We start from the raw sequence: 27,638 nt of genomic DNA, 5'->3' as shown, positions 1-27,638 counted from the left end.
GGATATGCTTTCTTCTTCTCTCCTCTCTGCTTCTCACCCGGGAAGGGGAGGGGGAGGGCAGCAGGGATGGCTTTATCCCTGCTCACTCCTTGGCTAGCAGGATGGAGCAGCCAGCTTAGTGCAGCTTGCTTTGGTGATGAAGTGTGCTTTGGGGGCCCTTTTTGCTCCCCCAGCCCCAACAGCTTTTTGGGGAGTAGCTGTGTGTAGCTGGGGGGCTGAGTAAGAGCAGCAAAGGAGCAAAGAGAGGAAGCAAAGCCTGGTGTCATCAGATGAACACAGGGGGAAGAACGTGCTGTGGCTCAGAGGTGAAGGGAGTAGCCTGAGGAGCTGTTTCGTTTTGTTATGTCAACATGCACCAGTTTGGAACTGAATGATGACTCCTGTTGTTTAATATCTCTGCATGGGCTGGAAGGCAACATCCTTCCTTTGCCACACCAGCTTCTCCACAGCCCTGTGTGACATCCACATGGTCAATGGCAGTGACTTCACCTCTGCCTTATCAAGGAAATTTCCAATTTCACAGCAGAAGCTGCTGACTTTCATCAGCCTTTAATCCCTTGCTTTGGTAGCACTGAGAGAAAGCAGAGCTGACCGTGGGCAGTGGCTGGTCCAGGAGAAGCACAGAGCAGCCAAAGGGGGTGGGAGCCCAGGGAGCCCCACAGCCAGTTCATCTGGGGGGGTTTACTGAGCAAAATGAAAGTTTTATGCCCACCTGTCAAAAATACCTTGTAATTTTTAATATCTCCTTTTTTTTTGAGTCACAGAGCTTGAGACACCTGGACTTGAGCAGGTGGCAGGAACCTTCTCACCAAGCTGACCTTGTGAAGTGGGACACCACTTTGTTGATTTTGAATAGAAAACCCCTGCACTGAAACCCTCTGCCTTTTTTTTTTTTTAGTGTTCCTATAGACTAACTTAACCCTTTGGCTTGTTGGGCCAGGGTTACTGGGTACTTCCAGAAGAACAGATCTGAGAAAGCATTTCTTTAAGGGTACTTTACTATTTTATACAGCCATGAATTTTCTTTAGTTCTTCTTTTGAGAGGGAATTTTTTTGTTCTGGGTGCTAGATTTAGTAGTGTCCCAGCCAGCCTTTTTTTTGTCAGGGTGAAACCCTGCCTCATCAGTGGGTAAACTGATGGTTTTATGTGGGGCCTAATTTCTCTCTGGAGCCCTTGCTTTAGTTGCTGAAGTGGCAGAGAGTCTATAAAGCCCCTTTCCCCCCCAGCACTGGTTATGTCAAGGGTGGGAATCAAGTTCCCTGTCAGCGCTGTCCCTGGTTAAGAGAGCCCCTGCCCTCCCAGCCCTCTCCCTGCTCCAGGAAAATCATTAATCTCCCCTTGCTTCCCTGGCCTTTCCCAGACTGCCTTCAGCGAGGAAAAACCAGCGAGAAAACAGCGCACAGGTTTTTCCACCCTGCCCCTCCATGGCAGCCGAGGTGCCAGCGCTCCGCTCCCCCCGTGCCCGTGCCCGGGGCGGTGGCAGCCGGGCTGTCCCGTCTGTGTCAGCGCCAACACGCCTGGCACAGCCCTGGCACGGCCCTGGCACAGCCCTGGCACGGAGGTGGTGGCCGAGCCGGACAGCGTTCTGTCCCGTCCACCCGTTTTGGGACAGAAAGGGTTTCCCTCCTCTGGTCCAGACCGGTTCTGACCTTAAAAGCAGAGGTTTGCCGCGCCCTGGCTGGGACGGCACCTTTGTGCCGGGCTGCCCTCCCTCTCCTAGTGGCGCTGCTGTCACTGTCACCTGCGAAGGGACAGCGGGCGAGCCGGGGGACACCCGGGAGAGGCTGGCGGACAGCAGTGACAGGTAAAGCCGGCGGCACTGCTGCGCGCTGCCAGCCGCCCTGCCCAGCCCGGAGCGCTTCCCCGCGTTCCCATGGAAAAACAGCGAGGGAAACGTGGGGGGTTTCTCTCTGCTCTTCTGCCAGAGCAAAAAGTGGGGGCGAGGGAGAGTGGGGAAGGGGGAGGTGATTTTGGCAGAAGTATTGCTGGCCAGCTTTTGGTGCTTTTGGGCAAGCCTCCTGCATCTGTAGGAATAACCGAGGGCTGGAAGCCCTGCCTTCCTCGGAGTAGGTATTTCTCCCATTCCAAATCAACATGAAAGTGAGCTTTTGGTGTTTTCCCTGACAGATTACCAAGGAAGAGTAGAATCCTGGCTTTGGATGGTTTGCAGCAGCTTAATTAAGCTATTTCTAAATATTTTAATTTTGTTCTATTATTTCTAAGGATTTAGCACTTTTCAAATGGAAACTAACTGCAGGTTTAGATATACAAACTGCTTTAGTTTATAGTTTCTTCACACTTTTCAGTCTAAAGGAATTAGGATTGGGCACTTTGGTGGTCTCTTAAACTTTTTTATTTACTTACCAGAGATATAATTTGCATGAGTGGTGCGTCTCTTGCAGCTTTTGTCTTTTTCTGCTGTGAAAAATAGTTTGCTGGAAAATGTCCAACCAAATTTAAAATTTATATATTCAATCCATTTAAGCTGGTACATGATGTTTTCTTTTAACAAGTTATACTATATTATCAGCATCCTAAATTTTTGAGTGAATGGGTACAGAGAGAGGGAAAGTTCCCAGGACATTTGGGCAAATACAGACCTGTGACTATCATGCTCCTGTTAAATAAGCCTTTAATATCTTGAAATGCTTCTCTTATATTTAAGATGAATATTTTTGTATATTATAAAGAGAATTCTTAGAATCCACAATTTATTTTAAAAATGCTGAAAGATAAGATTCATAGAGACAGAAGGGGTTAAAGACAATTGACTTGCTACCCTTGTCAACAAGTAGAAGTGAGGTTATGAAGGGATTTTGTTTTGCTGTTTATAAAACAGGCTTGGTACGAAATTAAATGCATGCAAGAAGTGTATCTACTTGCATGTTTTTCTCTGGAAAAAGATAATCACTATGTTTGTGCATGCTGATCAGTTAATTTTGTGTGAGAACAACTGAAGACAATTTCTATGTTCAGGTTATTTAAAGTAAGTAATAATAAGCATAGAGATGATAAGAAATTTTATGCAATGCATGTTATTTCATGTATCTCGTTTTGAAAACAGTCCTTTATGGGGAAAAGATTCTTTTGAAATCCTGAAGGTTGTTTCAATTTAAAGAAAATAGTTTGCTCTTCTCCCCACCCCCATATAATGTGCTCCAGATGGGTTTGCAATGTTCACACTATCAATGACAGTGACAAAAAAAACAGTCAGGCCTCTTTCACTTGTCTAATTGCAAGGTGAAATCATTGGGGTTTGTTGCTTTGGGGGTTTTTTGTCTGTGTGTTTAAGCCAAAGAGAAATTAAGTTATTTCCAACCACAGCATCCAAAACCAAATTACAGAGCCTGAGTGCAGTGGTCTGAAGTTCAGCAGAGGACAGGGCAGGGTGTTTGCTCATCATTTGTCACAGGAGACTGGTGACTCTCCCCTTTCCCTGTGGCACACACACACCTTAGCATCTATCCCTGCTCTGGTGGGATGCAGCCTCGTGTGGGTTCAAGGAGGCTCTTAGAAGAGGAAGAAACCCTTTTGGAGGATGTGATGGGCAGCACTGCATTATCTTCCAGCACTTTGACTCAGTGACCCCGATGTTCCTGCAGAGCTTGGCACCTTCCTGCACCTGCTTGGGCAAGGGAGACTGTGCTGCTACCACGAGGACTCCCAGGGCCTTCCAGGCCAGAGAAGAGTGGGCAGGATGGCCTCCATCTTCCGGAGTGAGGAGATGAGCCTGAGGCAGCTCTTCCTGCAGGTGGAGGCTGCCTACTGCTGCGTGGCTGAGCTCGGGGAGCTGGGGCTGGTCCAGTTCAGAGACGTGAGTAGTGCCTGGCTGGCATGCTGAGCTGTTGGAGAGGTGCCCCAGAGTGTGCTTGTCCTTCTCTCAAAGCACTTGGGAAAGATGCACCTGTAGGAGGTGCATCTTTTTGGAAGGCCAAAAAGTCCATGGTGAGAGCAGGATTTCCCCAAGGCTGATCTGAAACCCAAACATCGTGCCAAGACCCCACCCATTCCTGAGACCCCACCCAGTGCTCTGCGAGCCCTCTGCACAACCTTAGAGCAACCCTTTGCATCATCAGGACACGGGAAGTGTCTCCATGAGGGCCCCTCTGTGACTCCTGCTGTCACAGCAAGGTTGTGGGGAAGGCCACCAGGTCCTGGCCCATGAGGAATCCCACGGTATTGCCCTGCCAGTAGGACCCTCTCAGACCCAGTGGTGTTTGCCAAAAGGCACTTGTTCTCTGCTAGTGTTAAAAAATGAGCACAGCACTGTGCTGCCTTCAGCCCCAGGCTTGTTTTCCCTCCTGTTTTTAGCTGAATGTGAATGTCAACAGCTTCCAGAGAAAGTTTGTGAATGAAGTGAGAAGGTGCGAATCCTTGGAGAGAATCCTGCGTAAGTAAACGCTTGTCAAATGCAATCGGCTTCCTGCCAACTGGTGGTGTGGGATTTATTTCTTTAAGTGCTCTCACACTGGGGAGCAGAATTAGTGGCAAAATGGTGATGTTTTCATCTGAGCCCTGGAAATGTTTTCCATGCACCAGCTAATTACCACTTCACCCCATATGGGCAATAAATTGTTGCCCTTGTTTTGAAAATAGTTAGCTGAACTGAAAACTGCTAATTAGCTTTTATAAAATCACAAGATAAATCTGGGTCTGGGCAGGAGGCTGGTCCAGATAACCTGACTCATACACCAGTGCACCAGGTGTTGGCACACACTTCTTCTGGCCAAGGGTTTCAGCCTTGGGGTTAGTCCTTAAAACACAAGCAGCAGAGCTTGTGATTCCAACTGTCCTGTGGATGTGTGTCCTGGGAGCTCTGCACTCTCCCCACCACAACACTGGTGCCCACTGTACCCATGGTGGCAGCACCTGGCATTGTTGGCCAAGCAGTGGAACCTGAGCTTTCTGTGTGCCTTACTCACTGCCCCAAACAAAGGGGGCCATGGTGGCCCTTTGTGCCAGGGCTGGGGCTGCCCACGTGGGAATGGGGACCATGACTTCAGAAAAAACAACACCTCCACTGAGGAAGGAGGCTGGGGGTGTTAATTCCTTGGTGGCTGTGTGTATGCACTGGGATGATGGCACTCATGTATCAATTAATCTTGTCACATCTCCACAGGATGCCTTGGTCCTGGCTGAGCAACAAGCTGGTGACCAGCATGATGCACCAGGGATGATCCTGTGTTGAGAGTTCTGTGCCCTTTCCTTGCAGGTTTTCTGGAAAATGAAATGGAAGATAATGTTGAAATTGTCAAAGGAGAAAAGTACCCAGAGACACCCCTGCCTCGGGAAATGATTGATATGGAGGTACAGAATCTGGGGTGTGCCCAGGAGAGGGAAGGGTTGTGCACCAGGTTATCTCTGTAATGTGCTCAGTGGAACCCTCCCTGCAAGGAAGGGTCTGGTGCCTGAGGCTGGCACAACTCTCCCTGCCCAAGGAGGTGCTCCCCACATTGCTGCCTCAGCACTTAGGTTGAGGCTGGTCCTGCTGCATATTCCTGAAGGAGCCCAGTCTTTTTACCATGCCCTGTGAAACATTCCTCTGGTCCCCATATTAATGAAAAAGTATTACTTTCACAGAATGCCTCATCATCTTATAGGAGAGAATAAGAAGGGTTTGGTGTTTTACCAAGAGACCTGATGTTAGAACCTAGTTCACTGCATAAAAATCCCAGGACTGCCTATCCTGCTGGGAGTGTTTTTTATGATACTGGGGCCTGACACAAATACCTGGGCCTTGCTTTTGGATATGCAAGGAATGCTTTATTCCAGCCCAGATGGTAGCAGAGTTTACTGACAGGGTAATTTTAAAATGCTGCATATGAAGGTGACTAGAAAGGAAAATCAAGCTTTCCAAGGGCTTCAGCTTCACAAGTAATTTGGTTTCCTGGTGTATTCCCGGCCCCAAGTCATCACCTAATTTTTGGCCTATAGCTAATGAACCTAAACTAATATAGGTTGCTTTGTAGTCAGTAAAATGACAGCCAGTCAGTCTGGGGTGTGAGATGTCTGTGAGGAACCACAGAGATACCCAGCCAGGCTGAGACACCTACACCACACACACACACCTACCTGCCTGTGCTTGGGTCAGGGACATCAGGACTCCAATGCCAGAAGAGGACAACACATCCATCAGGGAATGTTTGCAATGGAGAAGTGATGCACTGGCATTGATGAATATCCTCCTACAAAGTGTTTATCAAACTGTTTGTTGAATAATTCTTTATTATCCCTTTAAAAAAAAAATCACAATTGTTGTTTGAGATTTGGTATCAGCTTGGGAAAGAGCCACTGATCTGCTTCAGAGTTTTTCTGGATGTGTTTGGACCCTAAACAGACAGTGCTGGAGAAACTTGAAGCTGAGCTGCTGGAAGCCAACCAGAACCAGCAAACATTGAAGCAGAACTTCCTTGAGCTAACAGAGCTCAAACATCTGCTGAAGAAAACCCAGGATTTCTTCGAGGTGAGAGGCCTCTTTGCTCTTCCAACAGAGATGTGGAAAGTTCTTAAAAATACTCGCACTTTCATTTGGTGTATATTGCTTCTAGAGGTCTTTACCACAAGCCATGATGAGGTTTGTAAAAACACCTCAGTCACTTTGGAGCCTGCATTGCTCTGTGAGTCAGTGGGGCTCAAAAAGCTCACAGATCTCTTTGAAAATAGCATTTATGCTTTTCCATTGCTAAGATATGGCTTACTTTTATTGGTTTTCCTTCGATCTTATCTCCATGGAAATTTCCATGGAAAGCTACCTTTGGGGGAAAAGTTTTAAGAAAAAAATGTGAAAAGAGTTTTCAAACTGGCAATGCTGAAGAGTGTTTTATAAAACTAATGTTTTCCAGGCAGAAACCAATCTGCCAGATGATTTCTTTAGTGAAGACACATCTGGACTGCTGGAGCTGAGAAGCACTCCTGCTGCTGCAGCTGCCAAGCTGGGGTGTGTATTGGTGATGGTCTCCAGCTTGGCCAGACTTCCCACCTGTGCTGCTTTGCTGTGACACTGGCACAGCTTCCTTCAGCTTCTTAGCAGAGGGTGCTCACCACCTCTTCTGCACAGCTGTTTCATGAAGATAAGAGAGTGACTGTCCTCAGAAACTATCATCAAATCTATGGTCAGGTTATGGGTCAGTGGGACAAATGGACTTCTGCTTCCAGGCCACCAATTCCAGTGATCCCTTAGTAGGTATTGTCTGAAAATTACTATCTTAAGGCACCTCACCCATGACTTCTGGACTCAGGCATCTGGTCCTCATGGATGGATGTCTAACCACAGAAAAAGCATGCTATTGCCCTGGGCTGCAGTCTGATGCTTTCTCAGAAAAGGAACACAGGAGAGTAAAGATAAACCAACACTTCAAAATTTCTACCTTCTGCCTCTGCCATTCAGACACTCTCATTTTTGGGACTTTAGGCATGTCTTCATTCTTCCATTTCTAGCTAGAATTTTCTCTTCACCTTCACCTAGGTGATCTAGGAAAGTTTGTTGTTTTGTTGGGTTGTTTTTTTTTAAGAAAGAACCATAGAATAAAGTCAGTAGATTGAGATAAAAGCCAGGCTTGAGCAGGGAAGGTTTTCCTAGAAGTGCCTGCAGCAGCAGCAGAGCCCTGGCTAGCACAGACTAGAAAACAAGGGCTTGTGACATCATGTGTGCTGCAGGTTCTAAAAGGCAAGGAATGGGCTTGTAACTAATTTCTCTTTAACTCTGCTCAGATTCACAGCAGGGGTAATAAAGAGGGAAAGGATGATCCCCTTTGAGCGTTTACTGTGGCGAGCCTGCAGGGGAAACATTTACCTGAGGTACACAGAAATGGACACCCCCATGGAGGACCCTGTGACAGTAGGTACCAACCTGGCTGTGCTTTCCTCTGCCCTGTGGGGATGCTTACACAAAACTGGGAACCTGGACTGTGCTGCAGCACTGGCTGCCACTCTCAGTGTGTCTGAGGGCATCCTGTAGGGCAAAGGAGGGACAGGTTGAACATGGGAGAAGTTGGGAGAAGTTCTCTCATTGCTTTCCCCTTTTGCTGCTGTTGAGGTGGTTTCCTTTTCCTGCCTGTCAAGATGCACACGAGGCCTCACAGGGCAGCTGTGTTACAGGGACCACCATGGAAGTGCACTGTGGCTGTCTCCACCTGGATTTAGCCATGGAGGGTCAGTTCCCCTTGGTGTCTCTGGGGTGAACCCTGTGCCCCAGTGGAACTCTGTCCCCTCTGCTCCACATTGCTCCTCACTCATAACCCAGAGCTACTGCCCATTTTGGTTTCCTGAAAGAGCTCTGGGGAAAACACTGCTGATGGGAAACTGGGGATGGGGGATAAAACAACTAGGAGAGGCTGCAAAAAAAAAAGATACCAACTTTTCTGCACTGGACTCTGAATGTGTTAAATACTGCTTGAATTCTGTGTTGCAGAGAGAAGAGGTGAAGAAGAACGTGTTCATTATCTTCTATCAAGGAGAGCAACTTAAACAAAAAATCAAGAAGATTTGTGATGGGTAAGGCAGGCCTGTGGGCAAGCCACAATGACTCCCCTAGAGGGGTTACTGGCAGTCTGGGCTGGCTGAATTTGGAGCTAGATATCAGATCTCCAGCTGTCAGCTCTGCAACCAACCTCCCTTCCCTCCTCAGCTCTGCTGCTCCTAATCATGAAAGACATCCATCACCTTAGCACTTGGAACTCAAGATCCTACATTTTCCAAAGTGGCATACAGCTCTTGGGAGCTTTGGCTGCTAGGTTTTTTGCTTGGGATATCTAAAAGGGGACTGTTTAAAAAATACTCAGCACTCTTCCCCTGAAAATCAGAGGCCCTAACTTGAGGACTGGAAACACTTGGTAATACTCAACTTGCTCTCAAGCCTTCCTGCATTTCTTCATAGAAAGATGATGCTGTAGTTTATTCAACCTTTTCCTAAGGCCTTTGAGCAATATCTGTGTAATCAGAGACAGAGCCCAGGAGAGAAATGAAAGCTTCATACAACCTGACTTGTTTCCACCCTGTTAAGCATCTTGAAAAGATAATTCAGGTTGAATATTTTGTTACTCTTTCATAACACTGATGACCAATGAGCTTTGTTGCAGTGTAAATCAGATTTGATGAGAGGATCTGTCTGCTGTCACCAAACCCATTTCAGGTGTAGCTCCTCAGCCGGGCAAGGCCAGCCAAGAGCCTGCAGGGAGAGGCTGAGCAATTGCTCTTCCCTGACATCTGCACTCAGGGTAGGTCTTTCCTTACATCCTGCCTTTAATCAGAATAAAAGCAGGTAGATCTTTCATCCAGCAGGCATGACTGACTTCAGTCCCAAGAAGTGACAGAGCCCTGGGTCTGTTAGCAATTCCTGCATTGCAAATAGGGCCCTTCCATGAGCAGTGGAGGGCAATGCCCATCCAGAGGGAAATTCATCCCTCCTGAGGTGGGCATCTTTCTATGAAGCAGCCGTGGACATGAGGGAAGACTCCCAGCTCTCAGCCACTGATTTCTGATCCTGAAGCTCAGACAAACAGGGAGTTCTGCCAAAGCCATTGCACAGGATCGGACTTGCTGCTGCCAGTGGTCTTCGAGTTTTCAGCAAGCCTCGTTCTCTTTCTGGATTACAATTTCCTGCATATAATAGAAAAATTTGAGTTGGAAGGAATTTTAAAGGTCATTTCATTTCAACTCCCCTGCCACAGGCAGGGACACCTTCCAGTAGACCAGGTTGCTCAAAGCCCCATCCAGCCTGGCCTTGAACACTGCCAAGGATGGGGCATCCCCAACTTCTCTGTGGCACCCTGTGCCAGTGCCTCATCATCCTCACAGTAAAGAGCTTTTTCCTAATATTCAGCCTAAACCTACTCTCAGTTTAAAGCCATTCCCCCTATGTCCTGCCACTGCATGCCCTTGTAAAAGGTCCCTCTCTAGCTTGCTTGTAGACCTCTTTAAGTACTGGAAGGCTGTGGTAAGGTCTCCCTGGAGTCTTTCCTTCTCCAGGCTGAACAACCCCAATTTTCTCAACCTTTCCTCATAGCAGAGGTGCTTCATTCCTCTGAGCATCTTCCTGGCCCTCCTTTGGACTTGTTTCATCAAGCCCACGTCCCTCTTATGTCTCATTTCTTTGCCTACTTTTTAAATCTGCTCAGACCCCTTCTCCACTTCTGCATGGGCAGTTGCTGGTGGGGAATGCTTCCCTTTGGATTTTTCCCTTTGCCGATGGCCTTGCAAGAAGAAGTCACCAGGTCATACATTTAGAACTGGCTGGGGTTGCCCACAGAATGCTGAAAGCTCTTCATTGTGGATGTCTTTTTTTTTTTCTTTTCTTTTTTTTCCCTGCAGCATTTAAAATTCCCTGCAGTCAAAAGCCAAAGACTTTTTCCTGGGATGGGAGTGAAAGAAAAAGCACTGCAATGCCTGTCAACATATTCATTGTTGATTGGCATCAAAATCCCTCAAACCATAGGCACAATCTTCTGCAGCTAGGGGTCAGGCAGTGCTGGAAATGTGAGCAGATCCCTACAGGGAGGTTGGGGTGTGCAGAGTTTCTAGGAGCTAGTGTTGCAGATGTATGTGGTGGTAGGTTTGCAGGAAGGAACTTAGACTGGTTCCTCTCAGGCCCTTGTAACTGAAGGAAACTACACCTCCCAAAGACAAATCCACAGAACACTCTTTGCAGCGCTAATGAAGTCATCTTTTTTGTTCCTTCTTCCTTTCAAATTTTTGGTTGCTAATATGCCCATCTATATGGATATTCTCCTATGATTTCTAAATGTATTAATTCTCTGACCTTCCTTTTGTGCTCTGTGGGCCATCAGCCATCCCTGCTACCCAGGCCAGGACATCTTAGTCTGGTCCACCTTTAAGGCAGGGATGACTATACCTAAAGCAGATGGCAGTGTCATTCCAGCCTCAGCAGGATATTTCTGCTTAGCACTAAGTCATCATTCATGACAAGCAAATATCCTGCAAAAATCATGGGACTGGTCTAAGCCAGCCTCCTGCAAGGCAGGCTAAGATTTGTTTGCAGAGCTGTGTGCCTCAGGTTACGCTTGTAGTCCCTGCTTGACTCTAATTGGTAACATTAGTCTGCCAATTTCATGAGCATTAAGTCCATGCACAAATTTATTAGTGAAAGGTGTAGAGGGAGCAGGAAGGAGGAAAATGTAAGAATTTTTCTTTTCCTCCTTTTCTTGCGGCTGCCTCAGTACTAATGTGAATACTAAGCTGAGTTTATCAATGTAAGGATTCCCTGCTGAATTCTCCTGGAGCTTTCAGAGATGTCTGTGCCATTAGGGCAAAGCTGATACTCAGTATGCAAAATGGCTGTTAAAAGATCAAAGCAGCACTGCTGCAATAACGTTATTGGGAATGGGGGAACTGTACAGCATGGAGAAATAAGCTTTCAAGTTTGATTAAAAATCCTTATTAAAGATGAACTAAGAGCTGTGAAGAATAAGAAGATGGAAATAATTAGGCAGGGTGAATAACCTTTAGAAATGAATACCAGGTGTTGAGTGAGGAGAAATTCAATTCTGGAAAGGGAAGTTTAGCTGAAGAGCACGTGCTGTCATTACACACAGCTCTGGGCTGATCTCTAGGAAACTGCAGCATGTTTTGTTCAATTTGCAACTGTACTCACTTGTATGTGTGCTGGAACTGATTTTGTAGAGCAGGTGGTGAAATATCCTGCTCTCAGACAAAGCCAGAGTATGATGCTTATCTGTACACAGAGCCTGTACATTTTTGTCTCTTAAGCAGGGATAGACCCCTATGACCCCGTTACATCTTTTAATTCATCTCACTTGCAGAAAGACAGCCCTTCAGCAACCCTTACTCAGCATATCCACGGCAGGATGGTGGAAATGTGTTGCCTTAGGTCAGGGGCAGGAGATCTCTGCTCTGCAAAGAGGAAGAATCTCTTCCTGCAGATTTGATGGGCAGTATCAAAGTGGCAGGGGGTGGCACATGCACTAGATATCCCTTAACAAGCCAAGCAGGGAAAAAAGGAGGAATGTCTGCTATTTTAGTTACTGCAGCACCTCAGCTCAGCTCAGACTTACAGGCAGAGAGCAGCAGCAGTGCACCCTGTGACCTGTAAATTCCCAGGGGGAACTGCTTGTGTCTGCTCTTGTGCATGAAGAGTACTCTGAGACTTGCTTTGCAAGCAGGACAGGTAGCTGCACACTTCTCAGGGAGACATGCAACTCATTTCTAATTGTCTGTGCTGGGATCATAGAGTGTCCAACACTGCAGTGTGCTGCTCTGGTGGAAGCTCCTTTATAGCAGAGTGACCTGCAGTTGTGCTAGAGAAGGTTGAGTTCCATGCTATAGCTGAAACAGTACCTGCATGGAGCTGAGACCTTCACTCACGTTAGAATCCCACATTAGTCCTTCTTATACCTCACTAAACAAACCCACTGAATCTTCCAAACAGAACGATGGGGGTAAGCTAATAAAAGCTTTCATACTGGTTATCTAAGTTGATATAACAGACACTGCTCTCAGGTGTTTAAAACCCTTCACCCATCCTTCCCTTGCTCCCAAGGTGTCTAGCCAAACAGGTGGACCAGAAGCACACAGCCATTCTCCTATTTTATCCTGAAAATGCCATCCTTCTGCTTGTTTTCTTGCTTGTTTGTGTTTTTACAGGGTTATTTACTTTATGCAGCCTGCCCGCACAAAGGGCGTTTGCTTGCAGTGCAGCAGCAGCTCAGCTGATGCCTTCTCCCAGTGCCTGCAGGAGGGTAGTGCAGAGACAGGGATATGGTATTTTTCCAACCTCGGTGCAACAGGGACATCTGTTGGCTACTGTGTTAGCTGCCTTTGCCAGGATGCGTTTTTCTTGAGTCTCAATTCAAGCAGCTTGTGGACGGAGGGGAGGTGTCTACATGTTAGTGCTGACCTCTGTGTGACATCAGGTCCTTGTATCACCTAAGACAAAGAGGGTTTTTCAGCTAGAGCTGGCAAAGGGATCCTTATTTTCATCAAGGGATAAAGGCACCTATTTGCACCTTTCTGTGAGACCAGGTGCAACTTTGTGTTATGTGAGAAGAGTATACTGCTGGGTCAGGAATGGAGTCCACCTTCCCTACCTTTGAGCTGAGAAGAGTATAGAGGAAGAAAACTCAGTCGGATTTTGTATAAAATTTAAATAAAATAACGAGTGTTTCTCAACTCTCTCTTCTGAGGCTAGATTTCGTGCCACAGTCTATCCTTGTCCAGAGTCTGCCACCGAGCGCCGAGAAATGCTTGACGGAGTCAACACAAGAATCGAGGATTTAAACACAGTAAGTGGCAGTGGCTTTACTGAGGACTGAACTCTACAAATGGGACCTGCCCAGTTATTTGTCCTGTCTAAAACCGTGTTGCACACCACACAGGTCGTCTTCCCAACACCGTATCTCATTATCTCCATCGTTCACTTAGGCAGCAGCACTGTGGTGGCCACATGATGCATGGAGGTCCCAAGACCATGAACTGTAGTTCTACTCATGGGTGTGATATTCCCCAGGTTTGTGGCACAGAGCTGCCTGCAGGAGATGCCAGCTTGGGAGCATGTGGTGAGATGTGGCCAGTCTGTAAGCAGCTGGGTAGGGAGCCAATCCCACAGCTAAGTAACTCCCAGTCATCTCCTCTACACTCACAGTGACTCAGGACCATGCAGGGAGAGTTCTTGGTGAGCAGCACTGTGCACCTGGTGTTGAGTGTTCCTGTGTTCCACACCTGCAGATTCTGCTCTCTGGGTTCCCCCACACATTCATGCAAATAGTTCCTTTCCATCCACCTCTTCCAGCTGCCCTCTCCAATTAACTGAGTAGCTCATGCCCTCTGTGCTTCCCTGTCTTGAGTGTTGCCCTGTGTTGTGCTTACAGGTGATAACACAAACCGAGTCCCACCGCCAACGACTGCTGCATGAGGCAGCAGCCAACTTGTGGTCCTGGGGGATCAAGGTGAAGAAAATCAAGGCCATCTACCACATCCTGAATTGCTGTAACATCGACGTCACCCAGCAGTGTGTCATTGCAGAGATCTGGTTCCCAGTGGCTGATGCTGACCGGATAAAAAGAGCTCTCCATCAAGGAATGGTAAGAGAGCAAAAGTTTGGGTCCTTGAAGCTCTAACCTGCACTAAATTGCTTATATGTTGAGGATATGTTCAGACAGGTCTGTTACTGTAATGTGGGGGTCCCTTTTCTAAGTTGTGGTTGTCCCATTGTCGTTTGACCTTTCATCTTTTGACAGAGCTTAAGGTCAGCATTAAATGTTAGCAGGTTTGTGACAGACCCTTGAGCCAGAAGTGGTGTTGTGAAGCCAATTCTGTCTACTGTCTGTCTGTCCTTGTCACTGGGTTTGCAGGAACGCAGTGGCTCCACGATTGCCCCCATCCTCACTGCCATACACACCAAGATGGCACCACCCACCTTCAACAGGACCAACAAGTTCACAGCTGGATTTCAGAACATCGTGGATGCATATGGTGTGGGCAACTACAGGGAGATGAACCCAGGTGAGAAACACTCAGCTACATATATCTGGTTTGCAGGAGCCAAAATAAAGCCTTTGAGCTCTCTCACTATCCTAAAAACTGTTGCTGCTGACTGAGAAATCTAAACTATATTAGAACTGTTTGGTGTATAGGCATGGATTTTCTCTGGCAAAGAATTTGGCTGTTGGTCTTCAATGAATGGTTGTGATGGAAATAAGGAACTGTACAAATACAGGATGGAGAACAAATGTTCTGAGGAAAAGAACTATACTCATAAGGGAAGTGTAAGTTGAGCTCACTGTGTTGAGGCAAAGAAGGCCAAAAGGACCTGACAAAAGTTTGAAACAATGATAGAGAATTTCAGACCACTAAGAATTAATAGAAACCTAGAAATGGGGGCCCATGTGAAAGGATGAGATTAACTCAGATTGTTGAGACTGAGCAGGATGAAAAATTTGATAGTAACCTTCAAATAGATTTTTGAATGTCGCAAAATGCAAAAATAATAAACACCATGTGTAGAAAACTGCATTCTGTTGCAAAACAGAATGCAGTTGTCTACACATGGTGTTTATTATGGTGAGGTAAGAAGCAAAGGATAAAACTGCAAGGAAGGTACAGGTCATACAACTGAACATTCTTTGTGATGGTAAAGCTAGTTCTGTGCTAGATCTGACTGCCTGGTGTGTAGGGGAGGAATTGAGGAGGCCTTTTAGGGCAGTACCTGTAAGGAATGGCCTGCTGGCGTAGACTGCTTCTTTGATGAGGCCTTTTTGTTTAGAGAGAGCTGAGCTTCTTGACCTCTCCCTCCTGCAGCTCCCTACACTATCATTACTTTCCCCTTCTTGTTTGCGGTGATGTTTGGGGACTGTGGCCACGGCGCTGTCATGCTGGGCTTCGCACTCTGGATGGTCATTAATGAGAAGAGCCTTCTGGCCCAGAAAAGCACTAATGAGGTGAGTGCCAGGGGTGCACCCTATCAGCATAGGGAAAGGCTCATCGGCCCCATTGGATAAAGGGGACACTCAGCCTCCAAGGGCTGTGTGGAGGTGGTTCAAAGATACCTGTGAGGCAGAGGTTTGTCAGTTCTACCCGTTCATACACAGAGGGCCTAAGGGACCAAAAATTTTCTAGGAATAATTGTATATACACAGACTAGTGCAATCATGTCTACTGTTGGTTGAGGCCCACAGACTGATGGACCTGCAGGTACTTTGGTCACTAGCACTGCCTTCTCCCCCTGCAGATCTGGAACACCTTTTTCAGCGGGCGCTACCTGATCCTGCTCATGGGCATATTCTCCATGTACACTGGCTTCATCTACAATGACTGCTTCTCCAAATCTTTCAACTTCTTTGGTTCTTCCTGGCATATCATCCCCATGTTTAAAAATAACACTTGGAAGTAAGTGCTAAATGTAGGAAGGAAGAAAAACACTCCAAATGGAGCATGTAGGCTTGGAAAGAGAAACTGCCTGTGTGGGGAAGGGAAAGACTCCCTGCTGTGGATGCAGCCATGAATGAATCAGAGGTTTTGTCTGACACACACAGATGAACTCACTATTGAAATGGAAATGTAGAGTCCCCGGGAACACGCCTGTTTGTTCAGGCACTGATGTGCATAAAAATCTGCAGGTGTCCAGGACTGATGCCTAGAGAATTATCAGTGTGAGGGAGGCTGCCATTGTGTGGGGCCCATTTACATGCACACAAGTGCAGGATAACAGGTCACAGAAAGGCTGGAGTCAGCTACAGATACCCTGTGGTAGTCCTCAGCACACCTCACATAAATATACTGTGGGCTTCGATGGAGAGATTAAGCTGCAAAGGTCGTTTCCCTTTTCTCTTGTAGTAAGGATGTCCTTCTAGAAAATGCAGTGCTGCAGTTGAACCCAGCAGTCCCAGGAGTCTACTCTGGAAATCCATATCCATTTGGAATAGATCCGGTAATTAAATTAAATTGCTCTAAGATAATTTGTATTTCAGTCCTGTTTCTGCATATCAGGTGCATCAGTAGTTCCCTGCACTCTCTCCTGAAGCTGTGCTTTTCACTTTTTGCTCTTTGTTCCTTACACAGTTGTTATGGTTGAACCGCAGCCAGCAGCCAAGCCCCACACAGCCCCTCACTCACTTCCCCGCCAGTGGGATCAGGGAGAGAATTGGAAGGGTGAAAGCTGGAAAACTCGTGGGTGGAGATATAGACAGTTTAACAGGGAAAGCAAAAGCTGTGCACACAAGTAAAGAATTGTCATCTCTTCCCTAGGCAGGCAGGAGTTGAGCCATCTCCAGGAGAGCAGGACCCCTTTGCATGTGATGTGACTTGGGAGGACAAACACCATCACTCCAAACATCCGCCCTTCCTCCCTCTTCCCTCCACTTTATACACTGACCACAATGTCATATGGTCTGGAATATTCCTTTGGTCATTTGGGGTCACCTGCTCTGCCTCTGGCTCCTCCCAATCTCCCAAGCATTCCCAAGTTCCTTACCAGCCTCACGAAAAGCAGCAAAGGCCTTGGCTCTGTGTAAACCCTGCTCAGCAATAACAAAAACATCTCCATACTATCTACCCTGTGTTTACAAATACCAGCCACTATGAAGAAAAATATCTCTTACCCAGGAAAAATCAGCCCATTCCACTCCTTATTCCATACTATTTACATCATGATCAGGTACCACACTATTCAATACAACTTCATTAACCACAACTCACCCCCCCATTCATCAGTCCTTCTGATGCTTTCCTTTAGCAATTAGCAATTTATATATTGCTAACAGCTCTGCACAGGCAACAGCAAAATAGAAAGTAGAAAGGAAGTTCGATTTTGCTGGAGAGTGGTCTTGTGCTACAGTTTCTTTTCTACCATACATCTGCTGAACTCTGTTTCCTTACTTGAGTACTTGAGTGCCATTTCAAAGATAGCTCACCAGTATGAAGGCTAACTTCCAAATTTCATGCAATCTATTTGTGGCATGGAATGTGAAATAAATGGCAGTATTGTTTAACTTAGCCACATTTTCTTCTCTGTGTTCTATTTCCTTTTTTCTTTTGTTCTGTCTTTATCATGTATCGAAATGTACTTTTTAACATCAAACTTTCCTGTTTCAGTCTCCGTATTAGCCAAATAACTCCCATCCTGGCTGGTTGCACTCTCATTTCAATTGGTCACCCAAAGGAACTCTGTCCTCCCCTGGTTCTCAGAGACATTGACCTTGCAGTCAGTTTTTTATAAACTCAGCTCTAAAGCTCTGCCCAGGATGTGGGCAGCCTGGTTCACAAAATCACCTTGAAGCAGCTGAGTTTTCTGCATGTTGCCCTGATACATGTCCAATTTAGGTTGATCTAGCCTACCTCTTCCAACCTGGCTTTCCCCTGTTCAAGAGTGTAAAAGTCCTGGCTGAGTGGGAAGAATGGCTGAACAAGTGCTGGCAGGGAAGGAGTGAGCGGGAAGCAGCAGCCCTTGCATGGCCCTCTCTGAGATTATCTGTGTCATCTGCCCTGAAGGATGGATGACTCTACATTTTGCAAATCCTGCTGAGATGACTGAAGTGTACCTTGGAAAAAAAACTCACCCCGATATGAAGAAGCTAAGCAGTCTCATTGGTATCTAGAGAAGAGGCAAAGCATGTCAAACAAATATGCAAAAGCTAATGTTTCACCCTCCAAATAATCCTGTCTTCCTTCTTTCTCTTCAGTTGCTATACTTAGTGTCTGAAAAGTCGTGTATACTTACTGTCTCTGAGGACAGAAGACTTTGGGGTCTAGGAAGTTTGAGAAGAAAGGAGAAGCAACCCTGAAACATAAAAAAGGCAGGACTGAGAAGGGATGTATGTCCTAACATAACTAAAAAGTTACTGCAGAGAGGCAGGTAATAAGCTGATCTCCATGGCTAAAGAATTGAAAACATTTTTTTTCTATTCAAACAAAAAGTTTGAAAGTGCTCTGTCCTCAGTACTTCTCTGGTGAGGGTGGAACTAATTTTGGTTGCAGCAGGAGGGATTTTCTCTTGCCTTTCCACTTTTGCTAAAGATGATGACTCAGCCTAAGGACAGGAAATGACACAGAAAACATCTAGGTTCTGCTACCAGCCTTTGCAGTGGTTTCTGGAGGACTGAAGCAAAGTCATAGGATCATTTTAAATCCTTGTTATTTCCTTTGTTAAAGTTTAATACTTTATACATTTTAGATTAATACCTTGGCAGAGTGAAAAGTAATAAAAGGAACATCTAGATTTCTGTGCATTGCTACCCTCTTACTAGAACTGGTAGGAGTAAATTGATGGTGCCAAAGCAACAACTTCCACAAACCTTTTATTGATCAAACACCTGAAAGTCTTGTTCTTCTCTCTCTCTCCCTGTTCCTTTACCCAAAGATCTGGAATGTTGCATCGAACAAGCTGACTTTCCTGAACTCCTACAAAATGAAGATGTCAGTTGTCATAGGGATTGTGCACATGATTTTTGGGGTGATACTCAGTCTCTTCAACCACATGTAAGTTCATTTCAGCAAGCCTTGCTGCAGCAGCACACAAGTCCTCATCACTAAACTGGTGTCCTTCATTAAGAGAAAGTCATATTTTGGAGAGATGATTTGAACTTTGACCTTTTCCTGGTGTGAGTAGAAATGTCCCGTACATTGGCTCACTCACACAATGGTTGATATGCAGTGGTTGATATGCATAGGAAGCCATAACATTGCAGGCATTTTCTTCAATAAACTCTCTTTTAAACTTACTTTCTTATAGTCTCAGTTCTGCAGAAATATTGAAGCCCACTAAATTAAAAAGATGTAGCACCTCCCGCTATTGACAACTTTTCTCCTGAAAGACAAGTTCTTTTGGCCTAAACCAAAACACACTGAAATCTTGCAGAGAATGTTCATTTTTGCCTATCTTAGCAGCTCTTGGTCAGGATTTGTGGGTGCACTTGTCTATATCTCTGCCTTTATGTTTTGCAACAACAAATAAAAATGGTGATAGAGTGTGGGGGCTGACACTGTTGTGTTGAGAGACTTTCCAAAGCTGCAATGTGTGTAGTGACCGTCAAGGACAGAAAGTGTTTGTGAGGACAGAGAGGACCCTGCAGGATTGATACTACACCTGGTTCTGACCTTTCTTGCATATAATACTCAACTTTGTGAATAAGACTTTTTTTTTTAAAATGTATTTTATTTTGGTGTAATAATCTTTTGAGTTGCTGAGATACTGGTAGATCAAGTACAAAAACCTGAAGATAATCAGTATAACAGAGATTTTCTATTTAAACAATGGATTTCACTGATAAAGTCTGTAATTATGGACTTCTTTCTTGGCTAGTGATAGTTGTAAATTTTTTAGGTTATTTTCCAAAAACTAAGTACTACCAAACTCGGGTGCAAACTTGTATTAATATCTAGTGTTTTAACTCTAGTTTTTCTTTCCTGATTCTTTCCAGCTACTTCAGAAAATACATAAACATTATCCTTCAGTTCATTCCAGAGATGATTTTTATTATCTCTCTTTTTGGCTACCTGGTCTTCATGATTATTTTCAAATGGTGTCAATATGATGTCCATTCATCCCAGAGTGCACCAAGCATCCTCATCCACTTTATCAACATGTTTCTGTTCAACTATGGTGACACTTCAAATGCTCCATTGTATCTGCATCAGGTATGGATCAAGCAGCCTGAATCCACTGTAGTTTTGTATTTGCAGTGGGTGTTGTGGAGAGTGGGCATAAAGATACAGGCTCAGAAGCTCAATCACAAGTGTCAGTCACAAAAGTAAAGTTTATTCTTCTGGTATTTGTGTTGGTCTTGTCAACAGGAAGGGGAAAGCAGCTATCAATCAGTGATGCAGAGGAAATCTCTTTCATTCTGACAATCTCTTGTCATTCTGACAAGAATAATGATGCAGTGGAAGATACTATGGGGGAAAAAAATCAAAGTGTGACTAAAGACACAAAGCTACCTATTGCAGGCATGCTGTCCTGCAGTCTGGTCACAATGCTAGAGACATCTTCCTTTCTTCCTATAAGATAAGTTCCTATTTCATCTTTGGAAAGCTTTAATACTTGACATTTTCACCTAAAAAAGTAGCAGTAGCTAGAGGATTTTCTGGCAGCTTTTTGTCAGAAATAACTCCTCTTGGGAGTTCACTAAAGAAAGAAAAAAGGCAAGCAAGAAAATATCTCCTAGGAGAAAACTTGTTTTAAAGTCATCTCCATTTATATTCTCAGAACATGGAATTTTTTTCTTTGATTGATTTTACATCAGCAGCATCAATGAATAATCTGCAAGCAAGTGCTGCATCCAGCCCCATGTGTGCAGCCACATCTACGGTTGCACACTGGGCACTTCAACATAAGCTCAATTTTAGGGGCAGCTGGTGAGTCAGAATTAGTATAGAGCCCTGATCATCTCCAAGAAACTGTGTTAAGGATTCAGGGCAGTTTGGGAAAACACAGTCTTCTCAGACTTTAAAAAGTCTTTAGATAACGTTGTTCTTTGTAACAACCCAAAGCTTTCCCAAGGTGGCAATTTTTTTGTTATACTCCTGTCCCCCTGCCCCACCAGGAACAGAATGTGCCATCTTCCTGGGTAGTCTGAATGAAAATATTGTATGAGCCCAATCATAAGGTGATCAGACATCTGAGCCAGCTTTAAGAAAATGCACAACTTGTGGTTTTCTTTGTTTGTTTTGATGTTGCTGTTTTCTGAAAGTACCAACAGTTTTGTTGGACAGCAACAGGGATGCCATACTGCAATGTAAGAACACCTTATATTGTGGGGACAATCTGTTACCAAACCCAGGCTATGGGGATTCAATTCTTTCTGGAATTGCAGATGTGGAATAAATCCAGGGCAAGACTTGAATGACTTGGCTCTTACTGCAGCCTTTCTACACTGATCAAAGCAAGGCAGCCTGACTGACTCCCACAGAGTTAGAACATTCACTTGGGACACTGAGTAGCCAGGTTCAAGTCAATAGCATGAGATTTTGGTAAATTAACCCTTTTCAGTATGAAAGCCTTTCGTCTCCAGGTCTCCAACCATCTCTAGCTGAATGTGCTTTCTGGAGCCTTAAGCACTATACATTTATTTTCTTGTTCTTGCAAGCAGAGGATACACAGTCAAATACAACAGGGAGTTGAATTGTATTTGTTGTATTAAAAAAATTACCATTATATAGACTCAGGTTTCTAACCATAAACGTAGTTGGCTAAATGAAGTAAAGCAACTTTTTAACTTTATGCTCTTCTTGTTTTGTCATTTAGAAAGAAGTGCAGAGTTTCTTAGTTATATTTGCTCTGATTGCTGTTCCCTGGATGCTCCTAATTAAACCTTTCATCCTCCGAGCCAACCACCAGAAAGCACTGCATATGGTAAGGGATGTGGATCAGCTGGGGGAGATTCAGTACTGCAAAGACAAAGCTGGGGAGAGAGACCCCAAAAACTCTTTGGAGTGATGTAATTCTACATTTCTCTGACCTCAGGCTTTCTCTGACAGTTTCAAAGTGTGCTTTACACACATATGCCCAGGACATATGTATGGACAGGTCTAAACCATCTAAACTAGAATCAGAGAATGGCTAAATTTGAAAGGGATCACTGGAGGTCATCTGGTCCAAACTCCCTGCTGAAACAGGGTTCCCTAGGGCTCATTACTTACGTTTGTGTCCAGACAGCTTTTAAATATCTCCAGTGAAGGAAACATCTCCCTGGAAGCAGGAGCTTTGCTGGCTATTAACCCTATTTGTTAAGCTGACACCAAACTCTTTCACTTGTTGTATCCAAAGCCAAGGAAGATTCAGAAAGATTGAAGTGCTGGTAAAGGAAAGACACTGAAAAGACCTCAGTCTAGTCAGTCCACAATCTCCACTAACCATCAGTTTGCTCTCTGTAGAAATGGGGCATCTGTAAAAGTCCTGGCTGTGGAGAGAGCAACAGTGCTTGAAGGAGAGGTTTGATTTAAAAGCTGTTGCCTGCTTTCTGGTAGTTCTTTCTTCCTTAAGTGATTGCCTTCACATTAACAGTGCCCTCCTTCCCATGGGCTCTGTGGTTTGCCCACAGCTTCTCAACACACAGCTGCGGCAGCTGCAGTTTCCCAGCTGATCATTAATTCTCCCCATTACTGCACTAACAGGACTTTACTTGTCAGTCAAGATTTACTTCTCTTTATAGTCAGAGTTAGTGGCTGGAGTACCATTTATAGGGCACAGATGTTTCCATTTGAAGAAAGAGATGCTGGTTTTGCTGCTTGACCTTTTCCAACCCAGTCACTTCTGACCTATAATTGAAAGCCAGGTCCCTGGGAGACCTTTTCAGCCCTGCCTCTGCACTGTAATTTCTTATTTTGTCATTCTTCTGGGATTTGGATGAAGGCTTGACATGGCTGACTCCATCTCCTGCTTTTATGCCAGGAACATCTGACAGGTTTTACCCACCTCCTATTGTGCCCCCATATTTCTATTCCTAATTTTCATATGTTAGCTGTCTGATCACATCCTACATTCCCCTAGATTTATATGTTTGCAGCAAAGTCTGTTTTCTATGCTGACATTCAGGTAAAGCAAAGATAAAGCAGGTGTGACAATCATTACTGCTGCACTAGGAAACAATATGTTGTCAGGAGACCTTTCCCATGAAACCTGCTGGAGGTTATAAAAGGTGACAAGGCAGAACCTGACAGAAGCCATGAGGTCTCTACTTGGTTATGCTGTATAATAGGACTATTAGATCAGATTGTTCAGGCCTCTAGAAAAGTCCTGTAAATAATGATTGTAGAGAAGTTGACACAAGGTTTTTGCCAATTTAAAGTGAATCAAGTGCTTTTTATGTTATTTCTGTCTGTATCCAAGAACTGTGTGACCTTCATTAAGTCATATGATCCTCTCAGGCTTCGTTACTCTTTCACTTGACACTAATTCCTTTGATTTGTACCCATCTAATTGGGATCATCAGCTTTAAAAGTAATTTCGTTTTCTCATTTGCTAAAAGTGATGGGTCTTCTCATGGTGGGATCAAAGAGTGCATTGTGACACTAGAAACTAGATACAATATAGTTGGAATCACTGGAAAATGCTCTAGGATGGAAAACATTTAGGCGTTATTAGCCATTTGGTGGGAATATTCAATTTCTATTGTCCTTGATGACTGTTGTTGAAACTGTCTTCGTGTTCATGATATAATCCTTCATGTGCTACCCATCATGAGGTTATTGAGGCAGCTCTGTGCCATGGACTTCTTCATTTTGGTATCAACCAAACATGCTGCATTTTGTTTCTGAAAGATCCGTTCTCAAGCCATCTCAGGAAACTCAGGAGGTGAAAATGAGGGAGATGTCCCAGAGACCAATCACTCCAAGAAAGCTTCCCAGGGAGACCACAGCGGTGGCCATGAGGGTGACGATGAAGAGGTAAGAAAATTTGGACAGAAAATTGTAGTAGTAGCAGAAGACACAAAGTCAAGCAGAAGACTTTTGCAGAGTTGCCAGCCCTTCTTTCTAACAGGATATCAACACATACTGTTGTAACAGTTTATGTTTTCAAGTAGAAAAGGGTTTGAACTTTCATTGAATTAATTCCTCTGAATTTTTCCTTTGGTTTTGCCTGGTGGTGGCATGCATTCTTACAAACTTCAAGCTTTTACAAACCTCAAGGTTTTGTTTCCTCAGGGGTGGTTGTTCACTTCCACATTGCACCCAGAGCAGGTCAACTCTTTCCCAAGAGTCAGTGAGCTTTCCTTCCTTAAATTGCAAAGAAGCATTTAAAATTGGCAGCCAGAATTTTGACTAGGGAGATAATCCTTCCTTTGGCAGATATTGTCGAGAGCTTCTACAGTAGGAAGCAACACAGGAAAAAGTGACAAAAATATTTGTAGCAGTTGGGAGTATCAACAATATTGAGTGTGGATATGGCTTGCTGTTCCCAGTCACAGGGAATCTTCACATATTTGCTTATTCATTATTATGAGATACAGTTATTCAGTGTTATCTCCCAAAATGTGTATGCCCATAGGCAAAAAGCCCCTATTTTACATAAGAATTTCTCTCTCTATAAGAAATCACAGAGATTGGCAGCAACTGGATTGACATTTAAGGATTTGAAATCATAAGAGTGGAATGTGAGCTGTTCCCCAGACATTTCATTTTCACTGGAATTGTATTTCTCCAGCGAGAATGTATGGGAAGATCATACAGAACTGACACTTTTCAGAGCAGTCTCTTTTCCTGGGAAATGCCTTTGTGTTGCTCAGGACATAGCAAAGAAAAGAGTAAGAAGAACCTTTGGTGGAGTGTTGCTCTGCTAACCAGAAAGTCCTGAAGTGAGAACTGGTAAAAATTTTTTGGTTTTATATATTTTTTCAGTTCAATTTTGGAGACGTATTTGTCCACCAAGCTATCCACACCATTGAATACTGCCTTGGCTGCATCTCCAACACAGCCTCCTACCTGCGACTCTGGGCGCTGAGCTTGGCCCATGCACGTGAGTGATTATCCCCCTTTAGTCTCCTCACCATGCTGGTCATGGCTTCTGCTGGTGTTTGACTATTCCTGCAAATTTCTTCATGAAATCCAAGTTTCTCCTTGTGGACGTTTATGTGTCAGGATGTTTTGCTTCTGGTTAGATCACTCCAAGTGTTTCATGGCAGGCATCTCAGTTTTCAGAAGTGATCCCTGGCAGCTCTGACTGCATTCTCTGGCTGGGGCCCATTTCCTGCACTGCTCTTTAGCCACCCCTCTGGAACTGTCCTCATGGTGTGTGGCATGGTGGGAGGTGCAGTCCACTTGTGTAGTCCAGTCCATGGAGGTGAAGCAGTATGGGAGCCATAGCTGCTTTTCCCAAGAAGCACTTGCTGTAGCCTTAGGGTATGCAGATGAATGCCAAAATTACTTGAAACAGTCATTTTGATTCTGTTCAGCAAACAAGAAAGAAAAGGTCTGGCTCAAGAGCTTCTGGAATTTGTCATTTTCACTGGGATTTTTCCCAAAAACATTCAGTGGAACATTACATTCCATGAGAAATGTACAGCATTTCAATATCTTTTGTCTTGACTTGTGATAAAAACAGATGCTCAAATACTAGAAATTGCCTCAGGCTAGAACTTAGATTTTCAATGTTTCTAATTTTTCTAAAATGCTTTTTATTAATATTGCTGTAATGCCTCTGGCTAGGAGTTGCACCTGCCCTAAAGAATTGTGCACACAAAAAAAGGAAAACAGAAAGGGGTAGGGGGCAAGGAGGGTTGACAGGGGTGAGCTGTATTTCTTGGCACAGAAATGAGCTTAGTAAGAGTGGAGTGGAAGCTGATAAACATTAGCTTTACATGGAGAACAGATACCCAAATAAAATACAGCAACTAAAAAGCTTAGCTAAGGACGTACATATTCTACAAACTGGGAAAAATGGGTGAGCTGGCAGACTGCATGCTGCATCTGTCTGTAGCTGCTGCTCAGCACTGTTTTCCTTTTATTTCCTTCTGCAGAGCTGTCAGAGGTCCTTTGGACCATGGTGATGCACAATGGGCTCAGCAGCAGCGGCTGGGCAGGCCTCATCGCCATCTTCATCATCTTCGCGGCATTTGCGGTGCTGACCGTGGCCATCCTGCTGGTCATGGAGGGGCTCTCGGCCTTCCTGCACGCCTTGCGTCTGCACTGGTATGAGCAGTGGTCCTCTGGAGCTTTTCCCAGATCAGTCTTTGGGAGGGAACAGGCTGTGGGAACAGCTGGGCACAGTGTTAGACACGCTGTGCCAGTGCTTTGGACCATTAGTTGCCTTTGGCAAATGAATTCAGGGACTCTTCCAAAGGGAGCTCAGAGATCCCTGCTCTGACCTGTTTCCCGGAGCAACCTGCTTGTCCTCCTGCACCTGTGGTGGTTGTCAGCATGTGAGGCAAATGGCAACCTGCAGTTCTGTCCTGGTAAACACGCAGAGCCACTGAGGCCTCTTTGAGCTGCACGACAAGGCCCGAAGGCAGCACAGCCACACCACTGGCTGTGCATCCCACCCAGGGATCTAACATGACTGCTGCCAAGGGCAGCAGGAGTTCAGCTGGGAGTGCAAAACCCGATGAAAACCTGGGTCCGTGCTTGTGTCATCAGCCCAAGTTGAGCTTCAGGCTGCTTAGGCTTTGTGGCAAACCAGCTCAAGTTAGCCCATGTTGGCCTTAACTGATCAAGGACAGCGGTGTGGACCCGCCATAAGCAAGACCAAGGTGACCAAGCACCCTTCACCACCACCGTAACTCAGCACCCTACCTGAGCCCCAAGCTGTGGCCTTTTTCACCAAGTAATGTCCTAACACAAATCATAAACACTGTCAAAGCATGGTGCAGGTGCTTGTCACTGTGCAGGGAAGAGGAGGTGTCTGTCTCCCTCCAGTGTAATTAGCAGGTGGGTATCTCAGCTCTCAGAGCTTCTAGAAGCAGGTTACCAGGCAAGGTTTTGCTCACTGGCCCCATGATGAGCATTTCCAGTTTGGCTCCATAGAAAGTCAGAGCTGATGTGTGCCATGTTGCTCCCTGGGCTGCCTGTGTCTCACTGCTGGTCCCATTAAGGCCTAACATTCACAGCTTATAGTCTGCCACATCTTGTGGCCTCCCTTTTCCCATGGGTGCTGTATTTCAGCCTCTCGGCTGGCTGTAGGTCCTGCCTACGGGCAACACTGATGCCTCCCTCTGCTCCTCCCTAGGGTGGAATTTCAGAACAAGTTCTACGTGGGAGCTGGGTACAAATTTTCTCCGTTCTCCTTCAATCACATCATCAATGGCACTGCAGAAGAGTAAAACCAGTGCATCACTGCTTCCCTCCTCAGACCAGCCTCTGTTTTCTTGTGGTGGCTCACCCACAGAGTAGGATACATGGGATGAAAGAGAATGGGACATGGCCCTTAAAGAAGAGCTGTAGATGAATATGTCCTAGCTACATTCCAATATACTCCTGTATCAGCTAAGAGATCACCTGTATCAGCTGGTCTGGCTGGACCCTTGGCTGAGACTCCATTGATGTCTGCAAGTACCTGATCCTCAGCATTTGATAGGGTCAGCTGCCTACTGCTTGGTTGAAAAGAGGAGATGCAGCTTTGGAATTAAATTGGTATTAACAATCAACTCACATGCGTTCTGCTCCATTTGCTGCCTTGTCGTTGTGGTATATTTCTTTCCAAGGAAAATATGTTTTGTGTGTGGTTGATCATATGATGTAA

At 45.2% G+C, this 27,638-nt stretch overlaps 1 protein-coding gene and 1 long non-coding RNA gene across 3 annotated transcripts; one reads left to right on the top strand and one right to left on the bottom strand.

Moving 5' to 3' along the window:
* The first annotated feature begins 909 nt into the window (after window positions 1-909).
* On the top strand, window positions 910-27,543 carry ATP6V0A4 (ATPase H+ transporting V0 subunit a4). The gene is made up of 21 exons (XM_064420975.1): window positions 910-991; window positions 3,604-3,815; window positions 4,313-4,391; window positions 5,214-5,308; window positions 6,339-6,464; window positions 6,844-6,938; window positions 7,712-7,838; window positions 8,412-8,494; window positions 13,164-13,257; window positions 13,843-14,055; window positions 14,326-14,476; window positions 15,272-15,411; window positions 15,702-15,859; window positions 16,307-16,400; window positions 18,828-18,946; window positions 19,888-20,104; window positions 21,711-21,818; window positions 23,726-23,851; window positions 24,803-24,920; window positions 25,921-26,092; window positions 27,126-27,543. Exons 2-21 carry the CDS (start codon window positions 3,699-3,701, stop codon window positions 27,217-27,219), a joined length of 2,526 nt encoding a protein of 841 aa, XP_064277045.1. The 5' UTR covers window positions 910-991; window positions 3,604-3,698; the 3' UTR covers window positions 27,220-27,543.
* Window positions 3,701-19,891, bottom strand: LOC135300941 (uncharacterized). Of its 2 annotated transcripts, XR_010362686.1 has the most exons (4): window positions 18,763-19,891; window positions 18,189-18,248; window positions 6,074-9,598; window positions 3,701-5,218 (listed from the first exon to the last, which is right to left on the bottom strand). It is a non-coding gene; the product is annotated as an uncharacterized LOC135300941 (long non-coding RNA). The 2 variants fall into 2 exon arrangements; XR_010362685.1 differs by having other exon boundaries at window positions 3,701-9,598.
* Window positions 27,544-27,638: the final 95 nt, after the last annotated feature.

Source organism: Passer domesticus, chromosome 5 (assembly GCF_036417665.1).
Source record: "Passer domesticus isolate bPasDom1 chromosome 5, bPasDom1.hap1, whole genome shotgun sequence".
In the NCBI taxonomy this organism is placed as follows: Eukaryota; Metazoa; Chordata; class Aves; order Passeriformes; family Passeridae; genus Passer; species Passer domesticus.
Note: the sequence above shows the minus strand (reverse complement) of the source record. Positions and strands in the feature narration are given on the sequence as shown.

Excerpts from the sequence above, each read along its gene's own strand:
- ATP6V0A4 (XM_064420975.1), top strand. The coding sequence starts at position 3,699 with ATGGCCTCCATCTTCCGGAGTGAGGAGATGAGCCTGAGGCAGCTCTTC. Across the intron at positions 13,258-13,842 it reads GAATCGAGGATTTAAACACA|GTGATAACACAAACCGAGTC; the intron begins GTAAGTGGCAGT and ends TTGTGCTTACAG. Across the intron at positions 14,477-15,271 it reads CTACAGGGAGATGAACCCAG|CTCCCTACACTATCATTACT; the intron begins GTGAGAAACACT and ends TCCCTCCTGCAG.